General features: G+C 37.9%; 1 protein-coding gene across 8 annotated transcripts in view; it reads left to right on the top strand.

Moving 5' to 3' along the window:
* The window catches only part of rbfox1 (RNA binding fox-1 homolog 1), a 198,296-nt gene that overhangs the window by 31,544 nt on the left and 140,583 nt on the right, over positions 1–26,169 (top strand). For 6 of the 8 annotated variants that reach the window (XM_042505384.1, XM_042505383.1, XM_042505391.1 and 3 more), the window contains exon 1: positions 12,998–13,171. The exons of 1 other annotated variant lie outside the window; for it this stretch is intronic. In XM_042505384.1, the coding sequence (XP_042361318.1) occupies positions 13,076–13,171 (96 nt within the window). In that variant the 5' untranslated portion in view covers positions 12,998–13,075. Of the gene's footprint in view, positions 1–12,997; positions 13,172–26,169 lie in introns of those variants that run through there. One more of the 8 variants, XM_042505388.1, reaches the window with a different exon arrangement.

Below are 26,169 nucleotides of genomic sequence, written 5' to 3'. Positions count from 1 at the left end.
TCAATGTATCTGCTATGCAGAAGTGAAATGCATGTGTTGTGCTTTTTAAAAATGTATTTATTTTTATTTTACTCTAGTGATTGAGTTGCAAAATCTTCAAGAACCACAAAATTGTATCTTGCATATATTTTGCATCTATTAGCCACTTCACTACATCACCAGTGTTATTTACATTACCGCTGAACATCCACGAAAAGGGAGCAGTCTTTTTTCTATATAATTTGGGTGAAAGGTGATGACAAATGAGAGGAGAGAGCTGTGATCCAGAAAGCTTCCAGTTCATTGTCAGTACCTTAACCTTTAGCTGCATCCCAGTACCATCCTTCAATATGTCATACGCAATAAGTGTATGTAAATTCTGATTTAGATGAAGAGTGTGACATACAAATGCCGCAGGGATGTCGGGGAGTTATGAAACCCCACATGGCTTCAAAAAAATGTCAATCATGCAAAATGTTCACTGGCAATTTTGCATAATACACTCTAATTACATAACAGGATGAGTCACTGACCCCAGGCCGAAGGATTCAGATTGTTATGGCATTGTCTCTGAACTGCGGCACTTTGTTGTTGTTGTCGGTGGTGGTGGTGGTGTGTGTGTGTGTGTGTGTGTGTGTGTGTGTGTGTGTGTGTGTGCGTGCGTGTGTGTGTGTGTGTGTGTGTGTATGTACGTGCTACATTCAGTAAAGAAACCTGAAACCGGACTAAAGATGTTGAACACTGTAAAACACGGCGTGCTCACAGGAGTACAGGTGCTGCTGGGTAAAGATCGAGACAACTGTCCACCTTATGTGAGACACAAAGATATAAAAATTAATCCGGCAGTAACTGAACTAAAGAGTTGAATTTAATACCTGAAAAATAATGAGATAATAATGAGGAGCAGCCAAGGCAGGAGGAGAAAACACGAGGGACATCTTGTGAACTGACTGAGAAAGACAGAATGAGGAGTGTGTGTGTATATGTGTGTGTGTGACGTCGCTCGTGGGTTTCTGAGGGGACCTTCTGAAGCCGGCAGCTTGGGTTTACAGTGGCTGCTATTTCTGTCAGATACAGAAACCAGAAAATCCTAATTTGGGCAAAGAGGAGAGGGAGCCTGAGTGGAAGCGAGGTGTGACGAGGATGTGGCAACCACCACAGGAAACTGTGATAGGCTCCGCTGCCTGTAAAATATGCTTCTTTTTAAACCTGAATATCCCCTCTAACATCCACTCCCACAAAAAACGCCATATTTTGAAGGTTGCAGCCAAATATTACCGCCATGCCATACACATGTAGAACCTAACAGAGCACTCTGAGGTATGGATTGTTTAAAACAGTTTAACAATATGTTTACTGAGTTTTCAACACTTCATAAAAAATTACTAAACATGTACGCATACGCACAAATATTTTGTATTGTAATAAATAAACTCAGACACATACATAATAATGATCAAACAATATCGACCCTTAGGGACTGTGTGTTGGGCTTTTCATTCTTCATTTTTTTGGATCATTTTGTCTATGTTCATGCGAATGGCATAAATTGTGGCAAGCTATTTTGTTTAATCTTGGATTTTCCAACTCAGCTTTTACAATAACTCTAAAACACACTGTAAATAAAGCTTACCTAAGATTTTTTTATTTAGTACGTACCTACTATCACTTTATGTGATCTGCTTGTTTTATTACTTTTGAGCTTTTTTTGCTTCATTGTTATTGACCTTTTTTATTTGCATTTTCTTCATGCCTTGTTTATTTGATTGTTCTAGACCAATCTCTGTTTAGCATGTGTGTTAATGTTTATATATATATATATATATATATATATATATATATATATATATATATATATGTTAATGTTTATATATATATATATATATATATATATATATATATATATATATAATTCCCTGCCTTTGCTTTGCCTGTCAAAGCACTTTGTAAACAACAGTTTTTAAAGTTGCTACATAAATCAAGTTATTACAATTATTATTATACTGTTACACACAAATAAATGCGCCATTGAAGCCCATTTAAACTGCAATTTTTGATCCCACAGCCATCAAAGCATAGAAAACATGCATTGTATTATTTCTCAGTGTCATTCTGTTTTTTTCCTTAGAATTTGTAAATTTTACTATTTACTAAAAGCCAAAATGAGTGAGCCTAAAATGTCCTTGAACAGGTTGGGATAGACTGACCAGAAGTACGGCCTGGGGCTGAAAAGAAAACATTGAAATCATAAAGAGGCAGGCCAGTTTACGAATGGGGAATTCTACAGAATCTAAATGTCTGTCTCACAGTTGCTTTTATATTATTTGTACAAGCCAAGGTAATGTTGTGATCAAATTAGGATATCAGAACATCTCCTCGGGGCCTCGGTGAGCTTAGTGAACCATTTTTAAAATGGAGTTGACAAATAGCATCCTGAGCTAGTAGGCATGCAGACATTACAGAGAGGATTATGACTAAAAAGGCAATATCATCTGGAGCACAAATGCTTAAACATGCACAGTTTAATATCATCCTGTGTGTGTGTGTGTGTGTGTATGTTTGAAAAAACATTTAAGTCAACATCCTCATAACATCAGGTTGTATCCATTTTCCTCATTTGCTACTAAACAAACACAAAATACCAGCTGCGCCCTGTGGAGCTATGCAGTCATTTATCAGACACATTGTTTTGCTCTTCCATTTCTCTTTTTTAACATGCAAGGCCACTTCTCTTAGCAAACTGTGACAGTTTTGAATGAGAGTTTTGCAACCATTCAAAGCGCAAGAACTGCATCATTTTAACCCTTTGACACCTGAGCAAACTGGTTTGATTTCTTTCAAGGGCATGAGATGAAGAAGGCAGTGAGCAGCTTCACAAGAAATGGCCAAAGAAATAGCAAGAAATTTATCAAGAAAACAAACAAACAAACAAGAAAATTACCTGAAGATAAGCAACGAAAAGTAAATTAGCTTAAGAAAGTGCTTTTTTTATAATATCATATAACCCCCCCCCACATTATCAGATTATTCCTTGTCACTTTTTACTTCCAACTTCCAGTTCATAACGTGTTCAGATGGCACCTGTTGCAACCTTACATCCCCCCACGCATTTTCACTCTGAACTCCTCACATAGTGACGTTCGGTCGGGCTACCTTCCACGTCAACCTATGATGTTTTAGGTATCCTTCCCATGTCAAGCTATGACGTGTCGGGATGCCACTACAGAAATGCACGTGGTGGGATGACATTATGGTTGGATGACGTAGCCTGTTGCCGTGATGTCAACAAAAGCACTTGTGGTGGGATGAAGCGGCACAGCCCCTATTCACACAACAGAGTGGACTGTCATGATGGTTGGGATTAGGTCCCAAAATCACAGATGTTTCAGGGTAGGGAGCAAGGGTACATGGTAAGATGTAAAAAAAAAAAAACCCAAAAAACACACTCACATACACACACAGGACGTAAACTCCAAACACAAATATACACACACACACATTCACAGAGGACGCGAACTCCAGACTTCAGACGCATATTTATGAATGACCAATAAATCAGAAATTCGACCTCATCAGCTTTTTTTTGGAAATGAAAAGAAAGGTTTGATTGTTGAACAGGCATGTCATAACAGTGAGGCCCAGACAGTGTTAGCTAGTGGGTGTAGTGCTGTCAGTCACAATGAGAAGGATGAACCTTCTCATCACTTGCCTCAATAAAATCCATTCAGTCCCGTGGCCTGTAACCGAGGCATTTTGGTGTAACAAAAACACATCAATGCAGCATGTTTCTGCCGGCTAGCCAATTAGCTCCATGTGGTTAAAAGTTAGAGATTGATTGATGAGTGGATGTTGCGATGTTATTGGTTGAAATTGAGTGGTACTAGCTTACATAAGGATATGTTTATATGTTTATTTAGGTGCACAAAATGTCCAACATTGTGATCTATGGTCATTGTGACTTTATAGTTATTTGATTTGTGTGTGTGTGTGTGTGTGTGTGTGTGAGTGAGAGAGAGAGAGAGAGAGAGAGAGAGAGAGAGAGAGAGAGTAGCTTTTGGTTTTGTTGTAAAAGAAATTACCATTTAATAGGTCGAATGAAACCTTCAAAAATGCATTGAACGGACAGTAACTTTGACAGCAGATGCTAAAAAGAGTAAACTCTCAGTTATGTGCCTGTATAGACAGAATCAGACTTTTAAACTGTTTTGAACAAGTTAAGAAACAGACAAGCTGTTATTTTGAATATCGTCTGTCTTGTATGTTATAATATTTTAGCAAAAGTCTCTCTTCTTGAACAGAAATGTTTCCAGTCCATTCCAGTTTGCTGTTTTTGGACAGACATTTAACAGTTAAGGCCATTCAGGGGCTTGATAGACATAAAACCTCCCATTTTTGACAGGCTTTTAATGTGAAACATCTATAGGTAGTGTGAGTTTCATCAACAGTAACTCAACAGCATTAAAAAAGTAAAAGTGATTACATTAGTGAATGGAAACCATACTTTTGCTGAAAAGAGAAAGTCATGACTGTTGCTCTGATTTAATTAATGCTGTGCTAAAATTACGCTGAATTTATGATGTGATCAATTAGACTACAGGTTTGAATGCCACCCTTTATTTGAAAAGCAATGAAAATTTCCATTTATGTGCGAATTTTTTTTGCGACCTCTTTTTTAATATAAGGTTCAATTTTTCCAACTTTTAAGAGAACTATTATTATTTAAAAAATGTCATTGTAATCAGGAATTATTGAGTAATGGAGAAGGTGTCTGTGTGGATAAAAGCTATGCCAGTTGTTTGGCAAATGGCGTGTGTGTGTGTATGCGTGTGCATTTGTGTGTGTGTGTCTGTGTGTTTGTTTGTGTGGCAGCAACATAAAGATGTGCCCACAGGATGGAGATGGAGGAGAAAAAGCAAAGAGTAGAAAAAAGGGAGCGTGTCTTAAGTCGAACAAATGGATAAAAGGCAGCTCATAGCCTGCAGCCATGCAGTTGCAGTGTTCTGCTTCATCCCATAATATGGGTTCTCTCTCTCTCTCTCTCTCTCTTTCTCTCTCTCTCTCTCTCTCCTTCTCTCTTTTACACCCAAATGACAATGCATATTTTCTCACGGTAGAGGCTGTGGTGATGCAAATCCAGTGGCGCACTGCAATCTTTTCCCCAAGAATGAGTGTGTCTCGCAGTCTGCTGCTGCCTGCTCAGAACAGATCGACAGCTTCGCTCACCTGTAATCCACAATATTTGGGTCACAGTGTTTGGTGAAGGCACACCTGCATAACAACAATAACAACAACAACAACAACAACATCAATAATAATAATAATAATAATAATAATAATACATCATTGATATAGCACTTTTCAAAGCAGAAGTTACATGGTGCTTTTACAGGACAATAAAAGCAGATATAAGAAGCAGAGTAAAAACAATAAAGTTACTAATAAAACAGAGCTTAACAAAACATACCAATAAAATTATGATATTTAAACAGAGTGCTTAAATAAGAGATTAAAATGCATAAATTATTTCAATACGTAAATGTGTATAAATATATGTGTACATAGTCAAAGCGAATACAAGGGAAAATTCAAGCTCTAAGCAGCCGCGAAGGGGCCTTGCAGGTTTGCACACGTTGGGGTACTGTCAGTACATTGCTCTATGCAGCATTGTTTCTTGTTAAAGTCAGAAACTGAATGTAGGGATGAGATGGCATTTACTGTGTGAAGTGGCAGCACTGGACTTGGTGTAAAAGTTTTTACCACTTAGGTGTGCACTATTTGGTGCCAGAGAACACGCAGTTATCTACGTCATATCAATTGCTATTGATATTGTCACACAAGGCCTACTTCCCTTTGCCAGTAGGTGGCACAATCACTATTACACCCAAATGGAATGCTAGTTTCTTCAGGTCTGGACTCTTATGAGATATGCAACATTTCAAGCAGTTTGGATAATGTACAAGTTTCAGCAAATACCTGTTTCGTGGCAAAAAAATGCATCACCACGGCAATGGGTTTTTAATTAAGCCTCCCAGTTGTCTCAAGGAGGCATCATCAAGGTCTGAAGGCTTCAGTTTTACCACAATTGAGCTGACATTTGATTGGGCCAAAAGTGGAGTCACACCGTCCGGGTTGGTCACCCTAGAAAGACTTTTCCCCACTGACTTAAATTGGGCAAGATGCATCTGTGAATTAGTACATTATTTTTTATGAGCACCAAAACACCCATGAAACGACTCATTTCACTATTGAGATTTAAACCATCCAGTTTGATGACATTTGGAAAGTCTAAATGATCTGCAAGATAATTTTTTTTAGATGGCCATTCAAACTAGCGAAGCACTACACCAGAAGTCAGTCGCTCTGGCGGCGGAAGTTACACACTCAGGCACACTTGGCCGCGCTCGGCCGCCGTAAGTCTCAACTACGCATGCTCTATGGGCCAGTAAGTCTGTATCCAGACTTTCTTTAATAAATCCATGGTTAAGAGGCGTACATTAAATTAAAAAAATAAAAATAAACAATCATGTTTTATTGCCAGTAGGTGGTGCTATGACTGTAACTCAGTTTTGGCATGCAGATGTCATGAGACCAGGACTCTTATCAAGCATGACAAATTTTGGGCAGACAGGACAATGTATGCTCAGTGCATATTAAATTCAATATGGCTGACTTCTGGTTAGGTTTACATTATAGCCCCTGAGGAATTTTTTGCATGTCCTACTACTACTACTTTTTATTTCATCTAGGTGAAATATACTGCCAGGGCTACTTAATTTACTTATTTAGTGCTACTGAGACATTTTTTAACACCTGAGCCAAAAATCTATAAAATATCAACATTTTCACCACTTGTGATGTGCATGTAAAGTTTCTTGAGTTTTCAAGTATCTTTATCCCCTCAAAAATGCGAATCATTTGCATAAATAATAATAATTCCTTCAATTACAAGTGTGCCTTCACAACTGCCTGTGGTTGGTGTTTGGGCCCGAAAAATCCAAATACATACAAACATATTACACACACTAAAACAGAAGACCTTTTATTTACCAAATCAATTTACTGAAGTGGGTTTTAAAAAGTTTTTTTTAGAAGAGTTAACTGACTCTTGTGGGCAGACAATGTAGGCAGGATCCCGGCCTCATAAGTGATGAAACCAATTTTAAAATCATTCCCGAACTTCACTGGCAGTCAATGCAGAGAGGTTAAAATGTGAGTAAAGAGAGATCTATGACCAGTCCTTGTAAAGAGCTTAGCTGCTAAATTTTGGACAAGCTAAAGATGAGCCAGGGCAGTTTGACAAAGGCTGGTGAAAAGTGGGGGTGGAAGTAACAAATAACTATTACTCTTATTACTGTTACAAAGTCTTGCTTTTGTGTACTTATTCTTTTCTTGAGTATTTTCAAAAACTAGTAATTTTATTTGTACATCAGTACTTTTAATCACTGGGGCGCTACTTTACTGCATTTCAAATTGTATCTGTTAAGAAGTTAAAACAAAAGTCACATGAAACCATGCGATCATCTGTCTGATTTTGGCAATGTTATTCAGTTGAAAAAATCGGGATGAGCTAATTTTTTGACACAGTGTTTGCATTGTTGTGGGGTGGTCATGGCTCAGAGGTAGAGCAGGTCACCCTCTAATCAGAAGGTTGGCAGTTCAATCCCCTGCTCCTCCAGTCAAAGTGTTCTTGGGGAAGATATTGAACCCCAAATTGCTTCCGATACTGTGCAATTGGACTGTGGGTGCATATGAATGTTTACCGACTAGCATGTGACACCTTGTATGGTAGCCTCAGCCACTAGTGTGTGAAAGGGTGAATGTGACATGTAGTGTGAAAGTGCTTTGAGTGATTGGAGCTATGCAAGTACTGTCCATTTACTGTTTCAATTTAGGGTCAAATATAACTAATTAAAATTAGGGTGCAGGTGGGCCAATACACTGGAGATGTAAGGTAATAAGGCATGGCACGTAGCTAAAAGTTTCTGTGTTTGCTCAGTTCAAGGCTTTCTGTGTGGACAGGTGTTGGTTTTCTCAAGGTGCCCTGGTTTCCTCACACTGTCCAGTAACACAACGGTTAATTGTTCACTCTAAAATCTTTTGAATTTGAGCATGAATGATTGTCTGTCTCTCTGTGATTAGCTGGTGATCTGTCCAGATCCACCCCATCCCTTGCATATTATCAACTGGGATAGGCTTCGGTTCAACTTTTTACTTTTATTCCACTCTTTTCAACCAGCTGAAAAAAAAGCACAAACAAAGATTGAGTAAATCTCAGCAGCTCTGTAGTAACTGAGTACTAAATGACTACTCTGGTGACTTAAATGACTACTCTGGTGACTTTCTTTCTATCTATCTGAAGGCAGCGGTCTTAAACAGGAGTGATGACACATTGTCGACACATGATCAGACTAGGCAGAGTTGCTGGTAAAAATTTGTGCAACAAGACTGCTGCAGAACTGCAGAAACCTCCGTGTTTGTCCTTTTTAATTAGTTAATGTGACTGCAGTCGTCGCTGCGCTGCAGGGTTCATGAAAATAGAGAGGTTAGTCTCGGCATTTTTTTTTCCGATTTTAAGTACGATGTCAAGATCATTACAGCAGCTCTGTATGAGATACCAGTCAGGGCTTTCATTGGAAGCAAAATGCAACACATGTATTTTTGCCTGAACAATTGAATGCATTTATAAGACAATCACAGTTTGAGAGAGTTTGATTTTCAAATGGCAAAGGTACAAGTCTAACTATGACTACAAATTTAGTTGGCAAATTGAATTCAGCTTGCTAAAATGACAACTGATGTTGCTGATTTAAGGGAGTCCAAATGATAACTTATCAATCTGCAAATAAACATTTGCTGACAAAAGCTTTACATTTTTTTAACTGTTTGCAACTTGTAATTGCTAAGACAATTTTCACTGAAAAATGTCCCTGTCTTTGTTTTCTCATATATTGCCTATTTCAATTGGAGTTGGCCGAACCTAAAGGTTGTTGGGTTAATAATCGACTTTGAGGATGCATCTACCAAAACACCAACAGAGTGAGAAGTCTCTCTCTAGATAAACAATCGATCTGATCTCATCCCATCACAGCATTCAGAGCTACACAGTTAAATGTAAATGACCAGCATCTCTCAGATAGTGAACGGTGGTTGGATTTTCCCAATGTTATGTTTAGAGTGGCACTAAATTGATTTTACACATAAAGGTCAGTTTACTCGTCACGGTGAGTCCTACTCAGTCTGTGCAAACAGATGTATAATGTCTTCTGTGGCTCTGCAGGACCTCTGTCACAGCTGAGAATATAAGGCATGGCATTGCAGAATATAAAGTGATAATGGAAAGCCTGTGTTGAGTTCAAAAAAGGTTTGCTCAATTGTTTGCTCAACCTGGTCTTAAAGAAATACCTGAAATGATCCGGATTTGTTAAAATGGCATTATGTAGTGGTGGCATGTAATGTGTTGAAATGACATGCTGGCACCACTGAACAGAGCAAATGGAAAGTTAATTTGGATCCTTTGCCATGGTGGACACACAAATTCCATCGTTCAGTGATGTCATGCAGTGGGCAGTGATTAATAATGACTAATGACTCCAATAATGACTCCATAGGAAATATAATAACCAAGAAACTACTACTACTTTTACCCAGGAGACCGCTATTTGTGTCCTATGTGAAACTAAAAGTCAATGTGGATGTCTTTTAACTTCACGTGCTTAGAACTTGTACATAGTTACGTGATATTACATGATGTAATCCTGTCACTTTTTGACATGATTGTTTCATAGTGTTTGATAACAATACTCTAAAGCTAATCAAGTAATACTGGTGCCTAAACCCAACCATAACACCCATGTACATAGCAAATGTACATACTTTTATCCCCCCGATTTTTTTTTCTTAACCTAAACCCAACTGTGTCATCTTGTACGTAAGAACATAGTTATTTTAATCAAAATCTAAACATAACCAACCCAACCGCACTGCCCTGTAAAATAACATAGTTATTTTATTCGAAAACATTATATTTTTCTAAACCTAACCAAGAAGTTTTGGTGCTTAAACCCAACCATGCCACATGGCATGTAACAAATATAGTCATTTTATCATTATTATCAGCAATCTTTTTTTCTTTTTTTTTTAAACTAACCAATTATTGGTCCCTCAACCCAACAGTGAGACTTATTTATATATAAAAAAATATTTTTCTGAACCTCAGCAAGTTAATTAGGTGCCTAAATCCAACTGTGTCATCCCATATGTAACAACACAGTTTTTTTAACTAAAACCTAAACCTGACCAACTTTATTGCACTGCCCTGTAAACACGATCTTTTTCAAAACCTAACCAAGAAGTTTTGGTGCCTTAACTGTGTTGCTAACTATCTAAGAACATAATTCTTTAAATCAAAATCTAACCTAACCTAAACCCAACCTGTGTACAAACATAGTTTTTTTTTAGTTTTTTTTCTTTAAAATACATTCTTTTTCTAAACCAAACCAAGCAGTTTTGTTGCCAAAACTCAATCCTGTCACCCCGTATGTAACAAATGTAGTTATTTTATCTGAAATCAAGATCTTTTTCTAATCGAACCATGTAGTTTCAGTGCCTAAACCCAACTTTGTCACTTTATATGTAATAAATGTAATTATTTTATCTAAAAAAAATAAATGAAAATTTCCAAAACTTAACCAATAACATGATGGCCAAACGGTGCGGCTGATTTCAACACAATACATGGCACTAACACCTCATGCTGTTTGAAAACTATTGTGGTCATTTCAACTCTTTCTGTGAGATCTCATTATGTTTACTAGGTAGTAGTTGTGTCCTCATGAACACATTAACATTATGGGAAGTGTAGTATCCAGTGTCTCTGGTGCTTGACCCAAAATAGGGACTAAAAATACAGATTGTCTCGGTCTTTGCCTCTTCAATTATTTTTTCTTTCCTCCCCCTGTTCTTCTCTAGTTCTTTTTTTTCTCCTCTCTTTGAATTCCCTAAACTATTTAAGGAGCTACAATACTAAATCACTGGAGTGTACCTTTAAGCACATCATATCATTGCTTTAATAGCTCTGAATAAAGGCTGCGGGGTCCAGAGCTGAGACACAACTCATCCTCTTTGCTCAAGCAGATATCAAATCATTTTTTCACTGGTCGACATATTGTCATCATTGGTTGCTTTTTTTCATTTCTGCTAAGAAACAAAGCTACTCTCAATGAATATTTGAATTAATATTAAAAACAAAAAACAACAACATAGTAATACTGCATCATCAACACTAAATGTTGGCTGTCCAACTTTTCATGTTGTATTCATATAATTTAATATTTCAATTCATGTTTTTTCTGCAGTAACAAACATTGAGGTAAACGTTTTAGATATCATTCTGCCATAAACTGTATATAAAGATGCCAGGCCCAAACTTAACCCGCTTTTATGATTTTAGGTTAAAATATTGGGCGTTGCCATCTTGTTATGGTGATCCCCTTTGTGTAGAATTTAATAACTCATTAAAACTGAACTTATCATAAAAATGATCAATTGAACAAACATCAGGGTGATGAGAATTACCTTCAGTGACAGAAACCACCTTTGGGAACATTTTATTTGGCATGTACTTTGAGTTTTGAGTTTGGCCTATGACCCATACACTAACATGGAGGGGTGGGCTTTATGACCTATACTGCAGACAGACACCAGGGGGTGATAGAGACTGAAAAAAGTTACACTTTGTCACATTTTCCATCTTTATATACAGTTTATGTGTACCAGCTGTTTATGTTCTGAGATGCCTTTACCATGTTGTCCACATATGCACATGGTGGATGACATAACATGGTCCTTGTTTCACAACAGCACATGGCAACCAATGCAACCATCATGATAGTCAGGATTAGGCAACAAAGTCACAGACAGTTAGGTTTAGGCAAAAGACACACATTGTGAAGTGTAGGAAAAAAAACAAAAACAACACTTAAATCCAAACAGACTCCCACATGAAAGTCAATTGTTTGTCGGACAATCCACCTCTCCATCCGCCTGCCCTATAGGCACACTCACGCTCCTTATATCAGAGAAGATTGAGAAAACTAGCTATTAACTATTAAAAAAAAAAAACAATGCCTACAGATTTTTAAAACTAATTTTCTGGTTATTTTCTTGTACTTATTACTAATGGTGCCATTTTTTTTTGTTATTCCCACTTTTGTCACTTATTGCATTCCACAGTTTCCCAAGAAATCAAGCCAATTTGCTCAGTTAAGGGCTAACATATCATGAAGACACAGGCTGACCTGTTTCTTCTTCTTTCTTTTTTTTTTATTGTTAACAGTTTGGTATTTTTGCATGACTCAAAAAAGTTTTCCCAGCAATGTGATGGCACTTCAGAGAGGGAGAGGCTCCTATTGTGGCTGCAGTCAGCATCCTGATCGCCTCCAGTAACACATGTCAGAGAACTTCAATTCATCAAGAAGAGAGAGAGAGAGAGAGAGCGAGAGAGAGAGAGAGAGAGAGAGAGATCAGCATTTTGTGCAAGAAAAAAAAACACTTGCACATACACACTGGACTCCCTCGCTCTCTCGCACACACACACACACACAGAGACAATTTTCTGCCTCCCTCACGCTTCAGCGATCGCAGTCGCACTGGCTGCTGGCTTGCCTCCACACACACACACTCACACACACATGCACGCATACATACTGAGTCAGACTCACACTTATTCTCTCACACACACTCTGAGTCACACACACTGCAGCAGAGCGGTCTCTCTTGCTTTCTCTCCCTCTCTCTCTCTCTCTCTCTCTCTCTCTCTCTCTCTCTCTCTCTCTCTCTCTCTGCGCGCGCTCGTCCCGCCTTCTTGCGAGCAGAAAACACTCGGGTCTCCATCGTACGGGACCGGCTGCTGCTTCCTTTGAAGCTCCATCTCTCTGCTCACACTCTACCAATCATTCTTTCTTTCTTTTCTTTTTTGTTTTCTCTCTCCCTCTCTCTCTCTCCCTCTCTCTGCTCATCCCGCCGCTCTCTCTCCCTCGCGCTCAGAGCAGGGTTGTGTACTGTCGGGGGTTTGTGTTTGTCAGCTAGAGGAGGGAACATGCAGCATCCTGGAGGAACATGCGTGGCGTTACCCAACGTGGACGCCTGTCCTCAGCTGTCCTGCGCCGCCCTCACCTTCATGTATTTACAGCAGGTGAGTGAGTGAGTGTGCATGTGTGTGTGTTTGCAATTTTGTCTCCATGCGTCTTCATCTTGTGTACATGCCATTGTGTGCTGCTGCTGCTGCTGCTGGACATGGGAAGTGGAGTGGAGCATGCTCCTACTTTCAGGGCAAAATCAGAGAAACACAAAGAGTGTTTGGATGTGGAGCATCTGTAAATGCGTAGTGTCAGTTTCTGCCAGTTTGAGAGGCATCAGTCCTTGCTGTCCTGCCATCAAGCTCAAGTGTGTACAGCTGATAGCGGGGCTCTCCTCCAGCTCTTTGGACATGGAGCAGGTGGATGTCTTCTTCCAGTGATGTTGACATCAGTTCATTGGGGACACTGTGGATCAGGACCATCCTGCCACAGTTTGTTTATATCCTATATGAGCATTACATTAATGTTAGCAGTGTGTTAATTTTTTCAAGGGGAAATATTCAAATAGTAATACTTTGTATCACTACATCATGGTGTTGATGGGTTCAGAACTCCTAATTTATTCTGATTTTGTCAGCTGGGACTGATAGTGTGACTCATGACAAGAAGTAACTTTTTTTTTGTTTTGTTAAACAACAACATAGGTCTTTGTTTTTGGGGAATTATAGATAGAACATTTGAATTCCTGTAAAGCATCTTTATTTTTATGAATGAGTGTGCTACTACAAGATAAAGGATTTTATTGTTGGGACTGTTGTAAAGTTTTTTTTTGGTTTTTTTTAACGTACCAATTATTACAGTAGTTGGGGTATGCTCTATTAGTACCCCACCCCCCGTCTAGGTTTGAATCACACTTGGACTGGAATGAGAACCATTTTTGAGGGGGCGAAGTATAGGTAAACTTTTAAATTTTTGCATAGCATCTTTATTTTTGTGAATGAGTGTTGCTCCTGTTAGGTTACTACAACATAAAGGACTTATCTTTGGGACTTTGGTGATTTCTTTTTAAAGAACCAATTAGTAATTAATTGTTATTATCATTATAATTATTTGGCTTATTTGCACTTATTGCATTTATGGTAAGTACAAGCAAAGAGTGACAGGCCCCCTGGTTGGGATCATACCTAGACTGCTGTGGTTATATAACAATGAGATGCATTATTGCTGGGATGAAATCTAGGTAAGCTTTTGAATTTCTGTATAGTACCCACAATTTTGTGAATGGGTGATGCTGTTAGAAGGCTACTGCAAAATCAAATTTCTATTTAAAGGACCAATCAGTAATTAATAATAATAATAATAATAATACTGATTATTATTATTATTATTATAATAATAATAATTAATAATGATTATTATCATTATTATTATTATTATTATTATTATTATTATTTGGCCTTTTTTGCATTTATTGAAAGGTAAAACAAAGAGTGATAGGCCCCCTGGTTGGAATCATACCTGGCCTGCTGTGGTTAAATAACAATGAGATACATTTTTGTTGGGGTGCCATATTAGGCTACTACAACATTTTATTTATCTTTGGGACTTTTTTGATGTTTTGTAAGGATCAATCAGTAATTCATTATTATTTTGATCATAATTGTTATTTGGCCTTTTTCTCATTTTTTGAAAGTTCAGAAGAAGAGTGATAGGCCCCCAGTTTGGAATCATACCTAGGCAGCTGTAATGGACACAGCCATGCTATATTGGAAACACATTCTACTTAATGAGCTACTGGGCCCCAGTGAATTAGTGACCATATGCTTACACTTCAAAAGAGAATTGCCAACTAACTTAAAACAAGTGATGCAATTGGTAACACATTAATTAGGTTATCAAGTTTGATTCACACAAGTGCTTGCAAATGAGGTTAAAAAAACCTAATTCTGTTTTTGTTGTATTTTCTTGACAAGGTTGGTTAACATTTCTCTTCTTTTCAGTGTACATTTGAGGTATTTTCAGATATTTGATTAGTCTGATATATGGAAACTTTTAATTTTGCAATTTAGTTTTTCTCCCCTGATCATAATTGAACACACATTTACAACAGTGTTTATAATGCGGAAAAACTTTCAACAGCACAAGAAAGGATACATTACTTTACTTTATTGTTGTCCAGACTGTTGTCCCATCACTTTGGGAGTGTCAGTAGTGTCCAGTGGTTGGGGTTTTGGCTCTGGGTTATTTAACTGGACTTAAGCCTCTGATTCTTAATTATGTGCTGATCTTTGCTAGTTTTGGTATAAATGAAACAAAAATGACCTTTTTCATGATCATTGTCAAATAAAGGTTTATTTGATAATCACTGAACTTTGACTATTTCTAAAAAGAGATCTGAAAATAATCCAGCCATGCTGATTTTTTTTTTGTTTTATCTTAAATTCCATCAAGTTAATTTGGGACATATTTAAAATTCAAATGCATTAGCCACTTTAAAGTTAAAATTTCCAAGTTTAAATTACAGATATATTCCAATATTATATATATATATATATATATATATATATATATATATATATATATATATATATAATCAGTCAGTTTTGCATTCAAGTACAGCAGTACCGAAAGAGTACAGAGAAAAGTATTTGTCAAATGTGTCAGATTTATATTTTATATTGCGTTTATAGACAATACATAAATATACTTATTTCCACTGAAAATGTGTTATAAAGACATTATCATTGAAAGGACGGTGTCTGATTATGTAAAATGGCAATTTACACTATGTAGCAAAATGGGTATCTTGGTACATCAGATGGCAGCCATCTTGATTCTGGTAAGAAACATCTACTTCCTGCATTTACTGATAATCCACTAGTGGGCAGTAAGTATTCACTAGATTGTATCCAATGGGTTTGTTAGGTAATTATTGATCTTGTTGATGATGTTGAGGTCTCAGAAAGTCATGATTCAGATATGATATAAATGGCCTTAAAGGGTTGACTGATTTGATTTTAATATTGGCAAACATGAACTTCTATACATTCTATGCTGTTCAGTGTTTTTATAATAAAGTGAGCAAATCATTGCATTATTTTAACAAAGGTATGAACATCCTGTCAGATCAGGCTTGTTACAGCAGCCGTACGCATGGAAGCATTAGTGTAAGAGCATTTTGATGTCACATCAGTGGAAAATAGTTTTCAGAAAGATCAGCCTTTGAGTTTTTCTTACTTTTTTTTTTTTTTTTAAATCAGTGCCTCACTGTTAAGGTCAGGATTCATTCTGCTGGTAAACTACGGGCTGACCCACTGTATTTAACACATGTGATGAGTTATTAAGGCTTAAACATATTGAGCCTGCTCTGTGCCAGGTGGATTTTTAAAAATAAAGTTGTTGTTTGCTCCGTCAGAGGAGAGAATGATGATTAATGATCCCAAGTCTTTAATGTTTTTCCTACAGTGTTTTCCTGCTAATGTTTTATTTACTGTCTCTCCTCCAAGTTTGTGTTTAGTTAACATTTTGAGAGTGTGTGTGTGTGTGTGTGTGTGCAGCATGTGTGTGTGTGTGGAATAATGAATACACAAGCAGCATTTCTCTGAATAAAGAAGCTGTGGAATGGAAACAGGATCTTGTTTGCGGGAGCAGTGTTTACACCCCGCAGGCTGCTGCTGCTGTACGCTGTCCTCATGTTCCTCGATCATTACACAACCCACAGATCAATCAGCAGCCGGGGTGCGGCCCAGTAGATGGCGCTACACTGTTACACATCCATCACCGTGTGTTCCATATGGTTTCAGACTGGTGGCAGGGACTCCGTGCTGTTACATAAAAACACCCGAGCAATAAAAGTTCCAAGGCGTCTGCAGAGCTCGGGCAGGGGGGCAGAGAGAACTGTAACACCATGTGTTAAACAGAAAATTCACATCCAACAATCAAACAATCACTTTATTGACCTGAGAGAGTGATTGGATGTACTGCAGTGATACTAAACATAATAATAACAATAATAATAACAATAATAATAATAATAATAATACATCTAAGTCAAATGCAAGCCAAATTCTGAGTAAAAATTTGAAGTCATAGGAAATATTTAATACATTTATTTGGTGCACATGTTACAGTCCCCTCACACAGATACATTTTGGCTTTGCTGATGAGGAAATAAATAAATGAAGCAAATGAATAAACAAATAATATAACATCATACAAAATAAAATCAGATAGTGATAATAATAATAAGTATAATAATAATAATCATCATCATCATCATCATCATCATAAATCTAAATGAGTCAAGTGCAAACCAGATTCTAAATAAAAACATGTATTCATAGGAAATATTATAAGACGTAGATTTGGTGCTCTTGTACCTTTTCCACACAGAGATTTTTTAAAAATGCAATAATAATAATACTAATAATAATTTACCCAAACGTTCCAGACAGAGGGAGCAGCAGCTGAAAAGATCCAGGAAAAAAAAGTACATTTAACAGTACTAGGAGGATGGGGTTTCAAATATGGGATAGTAGAAAGTTCCAGACAGAGGGAGCAGCAGCTGAAAAGATCCAGGTTTGGCACTAGTTCCTGGGGCGTCTGCATGAGCCTGGCGTCCCCGGGCCCTTGGTGGGGGGAGAGGACTACTGGAAGAGATCACAGGGGTTGGGGAGGAGGACTTTACTGTCAATATAAATTTTCTGTTGCAATAACTGAGTCTGGATGTGACAAAAGCATGAAAGAAAGTCAGGAAGTGAAAGTCTGAGGCAAGATTTTTGTAGTTAACTAAAATTCATCCAAAAACTAAACTAAAATTATGTCGTCGATCATTAGAACAAAATGTCGATACAGATAATCAGCAAAATGCCAAATATTGGCTCCAGTAATCAGCCAGGCCGATAATCGTTTTTTTCCTTGGCGAGGGAATGTTTGGAGATGGGGTACGACAATTGCCTGTATTTCGTATGTATTGTCATGTACTCACATGACCTGTGAATATATTCATGCAAGGCAGGCAAACATAAATAACCCCAAACTGAGAAGGTTGTCAGTGTCAATAAGAGCAATAAAACTGGTGAGTGCTTTCGTGGAAGAGGCAGCGTGGGTCGCTCTCACACACTCGCCTCTGGCTGAGGCTGCGTCCTTATACAACAGTGCAGCAGTGGTTTGTGCTCTGACGCAACTTTCTGTCTGTGTGTTACATGGCGATGTGTGAGTGACGGGCTGCTCTGTGAGGCTCAGGTACAGTCCACTCTGTGCCGGAGCTGCTGCTTCAGTGCAGCTCTAACTTTTGATGTCGGGGAGATGAGTTCCACCTGGAGCTGGAGTGCCACAATAAGACTGTTTTACCTGAGATCTTGTCTGAATATCCAGACGTATGATCATCATTATACTCATGCAGCTGAATTTTTTTAAGGTTGAATGAATGTGTATGAACATTTTGAACACTTGGTTTCCAGCATTGTGGTGATTTTTGTAATGCACTCATTTACTGTAGAAATGTATTCATGTAAAGGAGCGCACAACGTTAGGACAGCATGTGAAAATAAATGATAATATAATGGATTATAATGCAGTAAGGCTCTCAGGCGTTCTGGATCACTTTGGGATATAAATTCTCCCGTAGATCAGCTTTACTCATTTAATGTTATCCCTGCTGAGTCAGCACACGTGTAGCATGATTTACTCTTCAGTCTGTAATAGCTTTTATGTGTTATCATGTTCACAGAGAAAGGAAAAAAGAAAAAAAAACCTGAGCAAATTTGCTTGATTATTTTCAAATAATGGGAAAAATTAAGGCAATAAGTAACAAACAAAGACATGACACAAAAATTAGCAAGAAAGTACCCTGAAAGGTAGAAAAACAAAACAAAATGTGGAAAAGGTGGGTAAAAATTGTAAGAACTCTCTAACATGGTTTTATTTATGTAATTATGATAATTATAAATATGTTTTGTTCCCCCCAACACAATTTCATGTCTAAATTCACCTTTAGGAGAATGTGCTTTCAATCACATTTTCTATGTAGTGGATTTAAATCAAAGCAAAGGTGATTTTTGGACATTTCACATGTGAAAAGGTAAATTCCCTTTCCATCTTCTAAGTCTGTTGTAAATTATATTGAACTTCTGTATATGTGCAGCGAGCCGAGTAAAGAAAGTAAATGCTTAACATTTTAAACGCAGACACCATAAATAAATGATGACAATGGATGACACAATAGCACGAGCTTCCTCACACAAAAACAGACTAAAAAAAACATTTTAGTAGCTGCTGAAAACATTGCATTTGCCTCCACCTCACAATGAATTCAACTTTCTATTTCTTAGTGTTTGCAGTCAGAATGTACAGAGTTGGTGAACACACCGTGTGTTTTTATGACCCAGTTTTCAAGCACATTGGCATTGTGGGCCTTCTGCCGCCGCGTCTGGAAGCAGAGCGAGAGACAGAAAATGCACGGGAGCGAGTAAGAAGAAATGAAAGTGTGACCGAGCAAAAGCCCGAAGCAGAGGAATATTTTAACGGCGCTCCGGGATGAAAGAGCTAAATGACGAGCAGAGAAAATGGCTTCTGCAATCTGACAATTTGTCATTAAGCAACTTTCCTCCATTAGTCTCATTCCTTTATCCAGCTCTTTCATCCCTCGCTACATGCTGCGAGAGTGTCTGTGTGTGTGTGTGACAGAGAGAAAGAGAGAGAGCTTTTGTTTTCAGATTGCAGTGTTCGAGTATTCCAGATTGTGCTAATGTGTTGGCATGTTATGCCAGACCATTGTGTGTGTGTGTGTGTGTACCTCTCCTACATAGGGAATCTGGGTCTCTGAAGCTATATATAGTCAAGCCATGTAAGACATTTTGAATACATCTGAAGGCCTTTGGGGATTCTGTGTGTGTGTGTGTGTGTGTGTGTGCGTGTGTGTGTGTGTATGTGTGTGTGTGTGTGTGTGTGTGTATCTTCAGACAGCACGGCACATTAATTATTTTTTGATGTACATTTCGATTCAGCCCTCGATGATTTCTCAATTTATTTCAACACGTACATTTCATGTTTTGTTCTTTTCAAAGAGCTCAATAATCTACGGCGTGAACGTGTGAACGAGTGGACTCATTATGCACACACAGTCGATGCAGTCAATCTTTAATCATGTACACATCACGGTCCCATGCCCGTGTGTGTGCGAGTGTGTGTGTGTGTGTGTGTGTGTGTGCGAGTGTGTGTGTGTGTGTGTGTGTGTCAGTGTTATTGCGGAAAATCTATTTGACTGAATGCTCTCAGCCAACAGCAGCAAAAAGACCAAAACATGCAAAGTACTCAAGGCAGTAATTATAACATACATTGGGGACTCACACACACACATGCACATCCCTACAACAGTCAACTGCACACCGCCATTTTAAAAATTGCTAGAAAATGTTGTCATAATCATAGAATTAACAAACTGCCAGTATTATTACTACTGGCTCTAGTTTTATAATGTGGTTTGTCTAAGAGGTGTTGCCGTACCTCAGTAAAAGCTGCTGCTCAGCTGCTGTGAGAATAGACAACACGCTTTCATCATTAGGTGCCCTCCTGCACCTAAAGCGTAATATGTAATATCATGGTTTTGCTCTACCTTCAGTTGTGAACACTGGGCTCCTGGGTCAAAGTATAGGAAACTTCCAGCTCATGAAGTTGTTAAACTTGACATATTCAGTTAAATTCTTAAAGACAGATTAATTGATCATAGACTAATTGTTATCATCCCTAATTGTAACACTGTTCTAATAATAACACAGAAAGCAGGTTGGTCTTTTAATGGAGTTGATCTAAATACTACAAGTATTTCTGGAGATTTTATGTGTTTTATTTATCTTCCACATTCATTGGAAGAAGGTGAAGTTGCCCCAGAAACCCTCATTCTGCTTCTACAATTTTCTGGGGGCCACCAGATGCCCCAGCAGATTTTGTCCCCCCAAAGTTAACTCCATGGCTACGGCCTTGGAAGATTTGTCATGGTGTCTTAACTACTCTGCACTGTAGCTCTTACTGTTCTATATGATGTTCAAAAGACTTGTGTAAAAGGATGAGGAAAGGAATGATTTCTGTTACCTTTTCAACAGAAATTTAAGTATTTCCATATTATTGAACTCTTTTTTCTTTTTTTCTTTTTTCTCCACAGCATTTTTACACATTAAGCTGCTGTCAGTAAAACTCAATACTTCCTGCTGGTTTCACATTAAGAGTCTACCTGGGAACAGGTGGACTGTTTGCTGCTTTGAGCTGCTGAAGACTTTAAAGTGGGTATTTCACAATTTTTCAGATCTAAAACGCCTACAAAGGAAAAGAGTTGAAATAGTCTGAGCAATTCTTAAATGTGATCTTGCATTTAGCACGTTGTGTGATTGAGTTTGCCAGCTGCTGTGTAAGATAGAATATTGTCCAGTGCTGCCATCTCTCCGACCACTGACACTCCGGTCTACCTGAGAGCTCAGTGTCCTCATGAATTTCTCCTTCATTCATCCATCACTGCTGTTTGGGAGGGTTTTCGTCTGGCTCCTGTGGTCTTCTCTTTTGGTTTGTAATTTCAAGTCAAAGCTTTTTTTTTATTTTTATATCACAGACATGACATTTTGTGTTGTGATTCACCATTACCTCAGCTGGGAACACAGGCTTAAGGAAATGTTCTTTATTTGTTTCAAGTTAAGCTTGATTACTGACTGCAAAGTGGACTGCCCTAGGACCCTAGACCCCCAAAGACCCACAATGCTACTATTTCACCCTGAGGCAGTTAGTCTGTGCCTATTTGATTAATTGTATTTTTTTTGTGAGCGTATGCTCCAATTAAAGGAATACCTCACCCGCAAAACGTTTTTATATCATAAGGTGCGTTTCAGTCACAGATTTGTGCAAAACTTAAGCAGTATCTTCGAATTGTCGATAAAACACAATTGACTGCGTCACCACTGAATGGCGTTATCCTCTCGCTATAATGTTCCAAGAAGCATGGCGATGGATGTTCAAAACATTAGCCGGTTTATTTCTATTGCAGCCCCCGCCCTAGCTATCATTATTTCCAATCAAAGGCCACGCAGGTTTGTTATGGAGCGATAATGCAAAGACAAGCCTCTTATACCTGGGAGCTGTTTTTGTTTTAAGATCATATCATGTATCATTAGACAGCACATATTTAAACAGAATACATAAAGGAAACAAATGGCGTAGCAACCTGTCCTGCCTGCGACTAGATCTGAGGAAAGTAGTGCCATTTGCCTTTAGCGTCTTTGGTATTAATGCGCCACTGTTCCTGTCTTGAAGAACTACTAGAAGAACTAGTGCTTGGCGGAGGAATACAGTACACATTTTTCAGTGTTGCAGGTACCCTTGAGGTTGAAATGGTATAAATATTTTCCTTATTTTGTTTTAAATCACTCTTTACCGGTGTTGCAAATTGTGAGCACTTTCCTTAATCGATTTGTCAGTAAAATAAACGACTGATTAAACAAACAGAAAGATGTTGCTCATTTCAAACAATACCAAATTTTATCCTCAGTCAAAACTCACAACAACATATTGCCTAAGTTTTTACAGCATTTCATAGCCTATCGACTAATTGATTGAATATCAGGTTTGATTAAATTCTTAACAACCGATCATCGATTAATTGTTATTATCTCTACTTTTTACCCTTTTTGTTGGTTCAAAAGTACACTTGTGACCTCTTAAATATCGCAGAGGGAACATTCTCTAAAAGTGTACCTGTAAGTAGAGAACTAGGGATATAACGATGCATCGCAAGGCAGTTAAAAATCAATCTAAAAGAGAGAGATTCAGATCGGTGAGATGACTTCACTTGCTCGACGTGCCACGTCACTACATGTTCAACGTCTTACATCATGTCCAGACTAGAGACAGCTCGCCAATATAGATAACACAAAGCAAAGGCTCCACGACAGGTGATATTGATGTACACTCCAGTTTCACATCAGGAGTTTGGTATTTGAGCTTCCTTATGTCACAAATAAAGGCGAGAAGATAACAGAAAAGACAAAAACAGTCTGAAAATGTTGCGAGAGGGTGTTGAACTACACAAAATGTACAGCTAACTTGATGCAGCATGAGAGCCTGCAGTGAGGAGCCGTGGTCAGCCCCGCCGATGCATGTTACTCCTTAACAACGACTACACGGCCAAACCACACCAACAAGCTGCAAACCCGCTCACCCAAACGAGTACAAGAGCCAAAGAGAGAGCCCAACTTATCATCCATGAGTTGGAAATGGCCAATTTAGTTCTTCAAACTCGCCCTCTCTGCTTTCCCCTCTAGCTAAAGCAAACCTTTCCACAGCCGCCACCTCTGTCCCAAGTGAAAGGGTTTTTCTAACAGCAAGGGACATTGTGAACGTCCAGAAAAGCATTCATTGCATAGTTTGTGTTTTGCATGTATACCCTACCTCAGAAATAATAAGGGATTCTGCAACTGGATATAAAAAAAAAATTTATTAAAAATTTTTTTTTAATTTATTTTTTCCGTAATCTCATTTTGTATTAAAAAAAAAAAGTGAGAAAATCGTATCATGAATCGTATCAAATCGTGAGTTGAGTTATATCCCTATACAGAACTGTTTTTGCCTTGTACCTATTTTTTTCAATTACGTTTTTATTATTTTCAACATTTAACCATTAACAAACAAAAAACAAACATACACCCACAAATAAAGGGAAAAATAGTATGATTACACAAAGCAATAAAGGACAACAAAATAAATGAGCAAACTATTCAAAAGTGAGTAGGTAAATAAATGAAATGAAATGAAAATATAACAAAAATACACCAATAGTTAAACTATGATCACAAAAAAAAAAATCTTTTTTTTTTTTTTTTTTTTGACAGTGTCAGATTAAGTCTATCTGGCTAGATGGTGATTAGAGGTCCATAAAAGATTCCTGTGTTTTCAGGAATAAATCCAACTTATTTTTTAGGATTTAAGTATGCTCTTTAAGATGTGAAGTTTCACTCATGATTTCTTTAAACAAACTAAATGTTGGTGGTTCCAGTTCAACAATATGCATTTCTTTGCCATGTAGGATTATATACCAATCCTTTTCACAGATATGGGGTCCGGAGTCCTGTCCAGTTACGTACCAACGAGGTACCGTGCAGGTGAAAAGTCCAAAGGAATTTCAAATATCATTGTCTTTCTGTTGTACCTGTTTTTGATAAGTGATGATGTAGCAGCAGTGTCCCCTCTTTTTGTCCTCTCTGTCTCTCCTGTGTGGCTGGGGCTTCCCCAGGTCAGGTCAGGACAGAGACCTTTGCTTCGTGTCTCTCTCTGTCACTCTCTCTCTCTCTCTCCTTGTTCCCTTTCACTAGTTTGGTTCCCACGCAGCTTTCCTTGAGGCAGCTGTATATATATATATATATATATATATATATATATATATATATATATATATATATATATATATATATATATATAAATTCTTCTGTGTTTTCATAATATTTTGATATAGCGTTCTTTAACTGAAGGGCTTTTTCATCATGTTTTTTTTTTTTTTCCTCCTTAAGCTATTCAGCACAGCCAGCCGGTTGTGGAATAAGTGGCTTTTCAGCGGCTCTCTTCACTGCGAGTGGGCTGTGTATGCTTTTCACAGAGCCGCGTGTTGTTGCAGGGGGAAGTGAGCCCTTGTTGAGAGGCAGCTCTTGTTCAGAGAGCAGATTAAAAGTACTATCATCAGACCTGTAGAGAGACAGAGCCAGAGCGCCGGCTCACACGCAGGAAGATATTGTCTGTTTACAATTTGCAGCAAAGCTAGAAAGAGGCTGTGTACACTGCTTGTTTTTTCGGATTCCTTCTCCTGAGCTGAATTCCAACCAATTGTCAGTCGAGCTGTTTGTTCCGAGACGACACAGAGGCGAGCGGGGGACACTCAGCTTTGCCTGGGGACCGCTTCTGCAACATGACCGGGGGCCAAAGTTCAGTTAATAAACATATATCAGTAAGATTTATCAGATGAATTATAAACATTAAAATGCCCTTAAATTAACTTTCTTTGATTTTTTCTTTTTTTTCAAATGCGCTAACTCATTAACCCTTTGAAACCTGGATTGATAGCACTTCTCTTGTGGCTTTCACAACACGGGAACCTTTGAACTCTGAGCAAATTAATGTGATTTATTTCAAAAACACTGATAAAAGGTAATGAGAAACCTGGTAAGAAATATTACACAAATTGCAGTAAATTATGAGATTTAGAAAGTTATATTTAAAAAGAAAAGGTAAAATGTCTTCTGGAAAAGGAAAAAAAGATAGGGAAAAACTATATGCATAATTATAATAATTATATTTTTGAAATTATGTACAAATGTTTTGTATTTTTTAAAAACACTTACAGGTCATTTCCTTGTTTTTTGTGTGTAATTCTTAAATTAAGCCAAATTGCTCAGATTTCAAAGGGTTTAAATAATAACTTCAATCAATAACACATAAATGAATTAAGTTTTCTGAACTCAACTCCAAGCAGTTGTGTTAATTGAACTTGATAACTTGAGTTAATTCATTTATGTGTTATTGATTGAAGTTATTATTTACGATGGTTACATTTTAAATTTTTTTTCCAGTGTGTATTCCTCCAAATACCATGTGTGTGTGTATGTGTCAGTGATATGGCTGAGTGAGTGTGTGTGCCCTGTTCTGAGTGCTGTTTCATTTGCTGAACGTTGCAAATACCCATTTCATCTCTCTCTCTCTCACACACACACAGTCCATGGCTGTGCTCATGTAACGACATGCCAGCGCTGCACGGATGAATGGAGTGGAAGATGGAAAGAGAGAGAGAGCGGGGGGAAGAGAGAGAATGTGAGAGAGAGCAATGAAAGGAAAGGATGAAGAAAGGGGATTAGAAAAGAGAGAGGATAGCGAAGTAGGCCAAAGGCAACCAACTTCAGTTTTCTCTGTTCTCTCTGTTTGAAAATATATTTCCACACGCTGTTTAAAGAAAGCAAGTGGATGGCTGTAGATGCTGCTGTCGACACACTCAAACACACTGTACATGACAAATGACACGTCACAGTTTGTTGCACACATTTCTCTTCGGTACACTGAGTGCACTATTTTAAAACTCTTTACAGTGTTC

The sequence above is a fragment of the Plectropomus leopardus genome, chromosome 17 (assembly GCF_008729295.1).
Source record: "Plectropomus leopardus isolate mb chromosome 17, YSFRI_Pleo_2.0, whole genome shotgun sequence".
Taxonomy (NCBI): domain Eukaryota; kingdom Metazoa; phylum Chordata; class Actinopteri; order Perciformes; family Serranidae; genus Plectropomus; species Plectropomus leopardus.
This window is presented reverse-complemented; position numbering and strand designations above follow the sequence as displayed.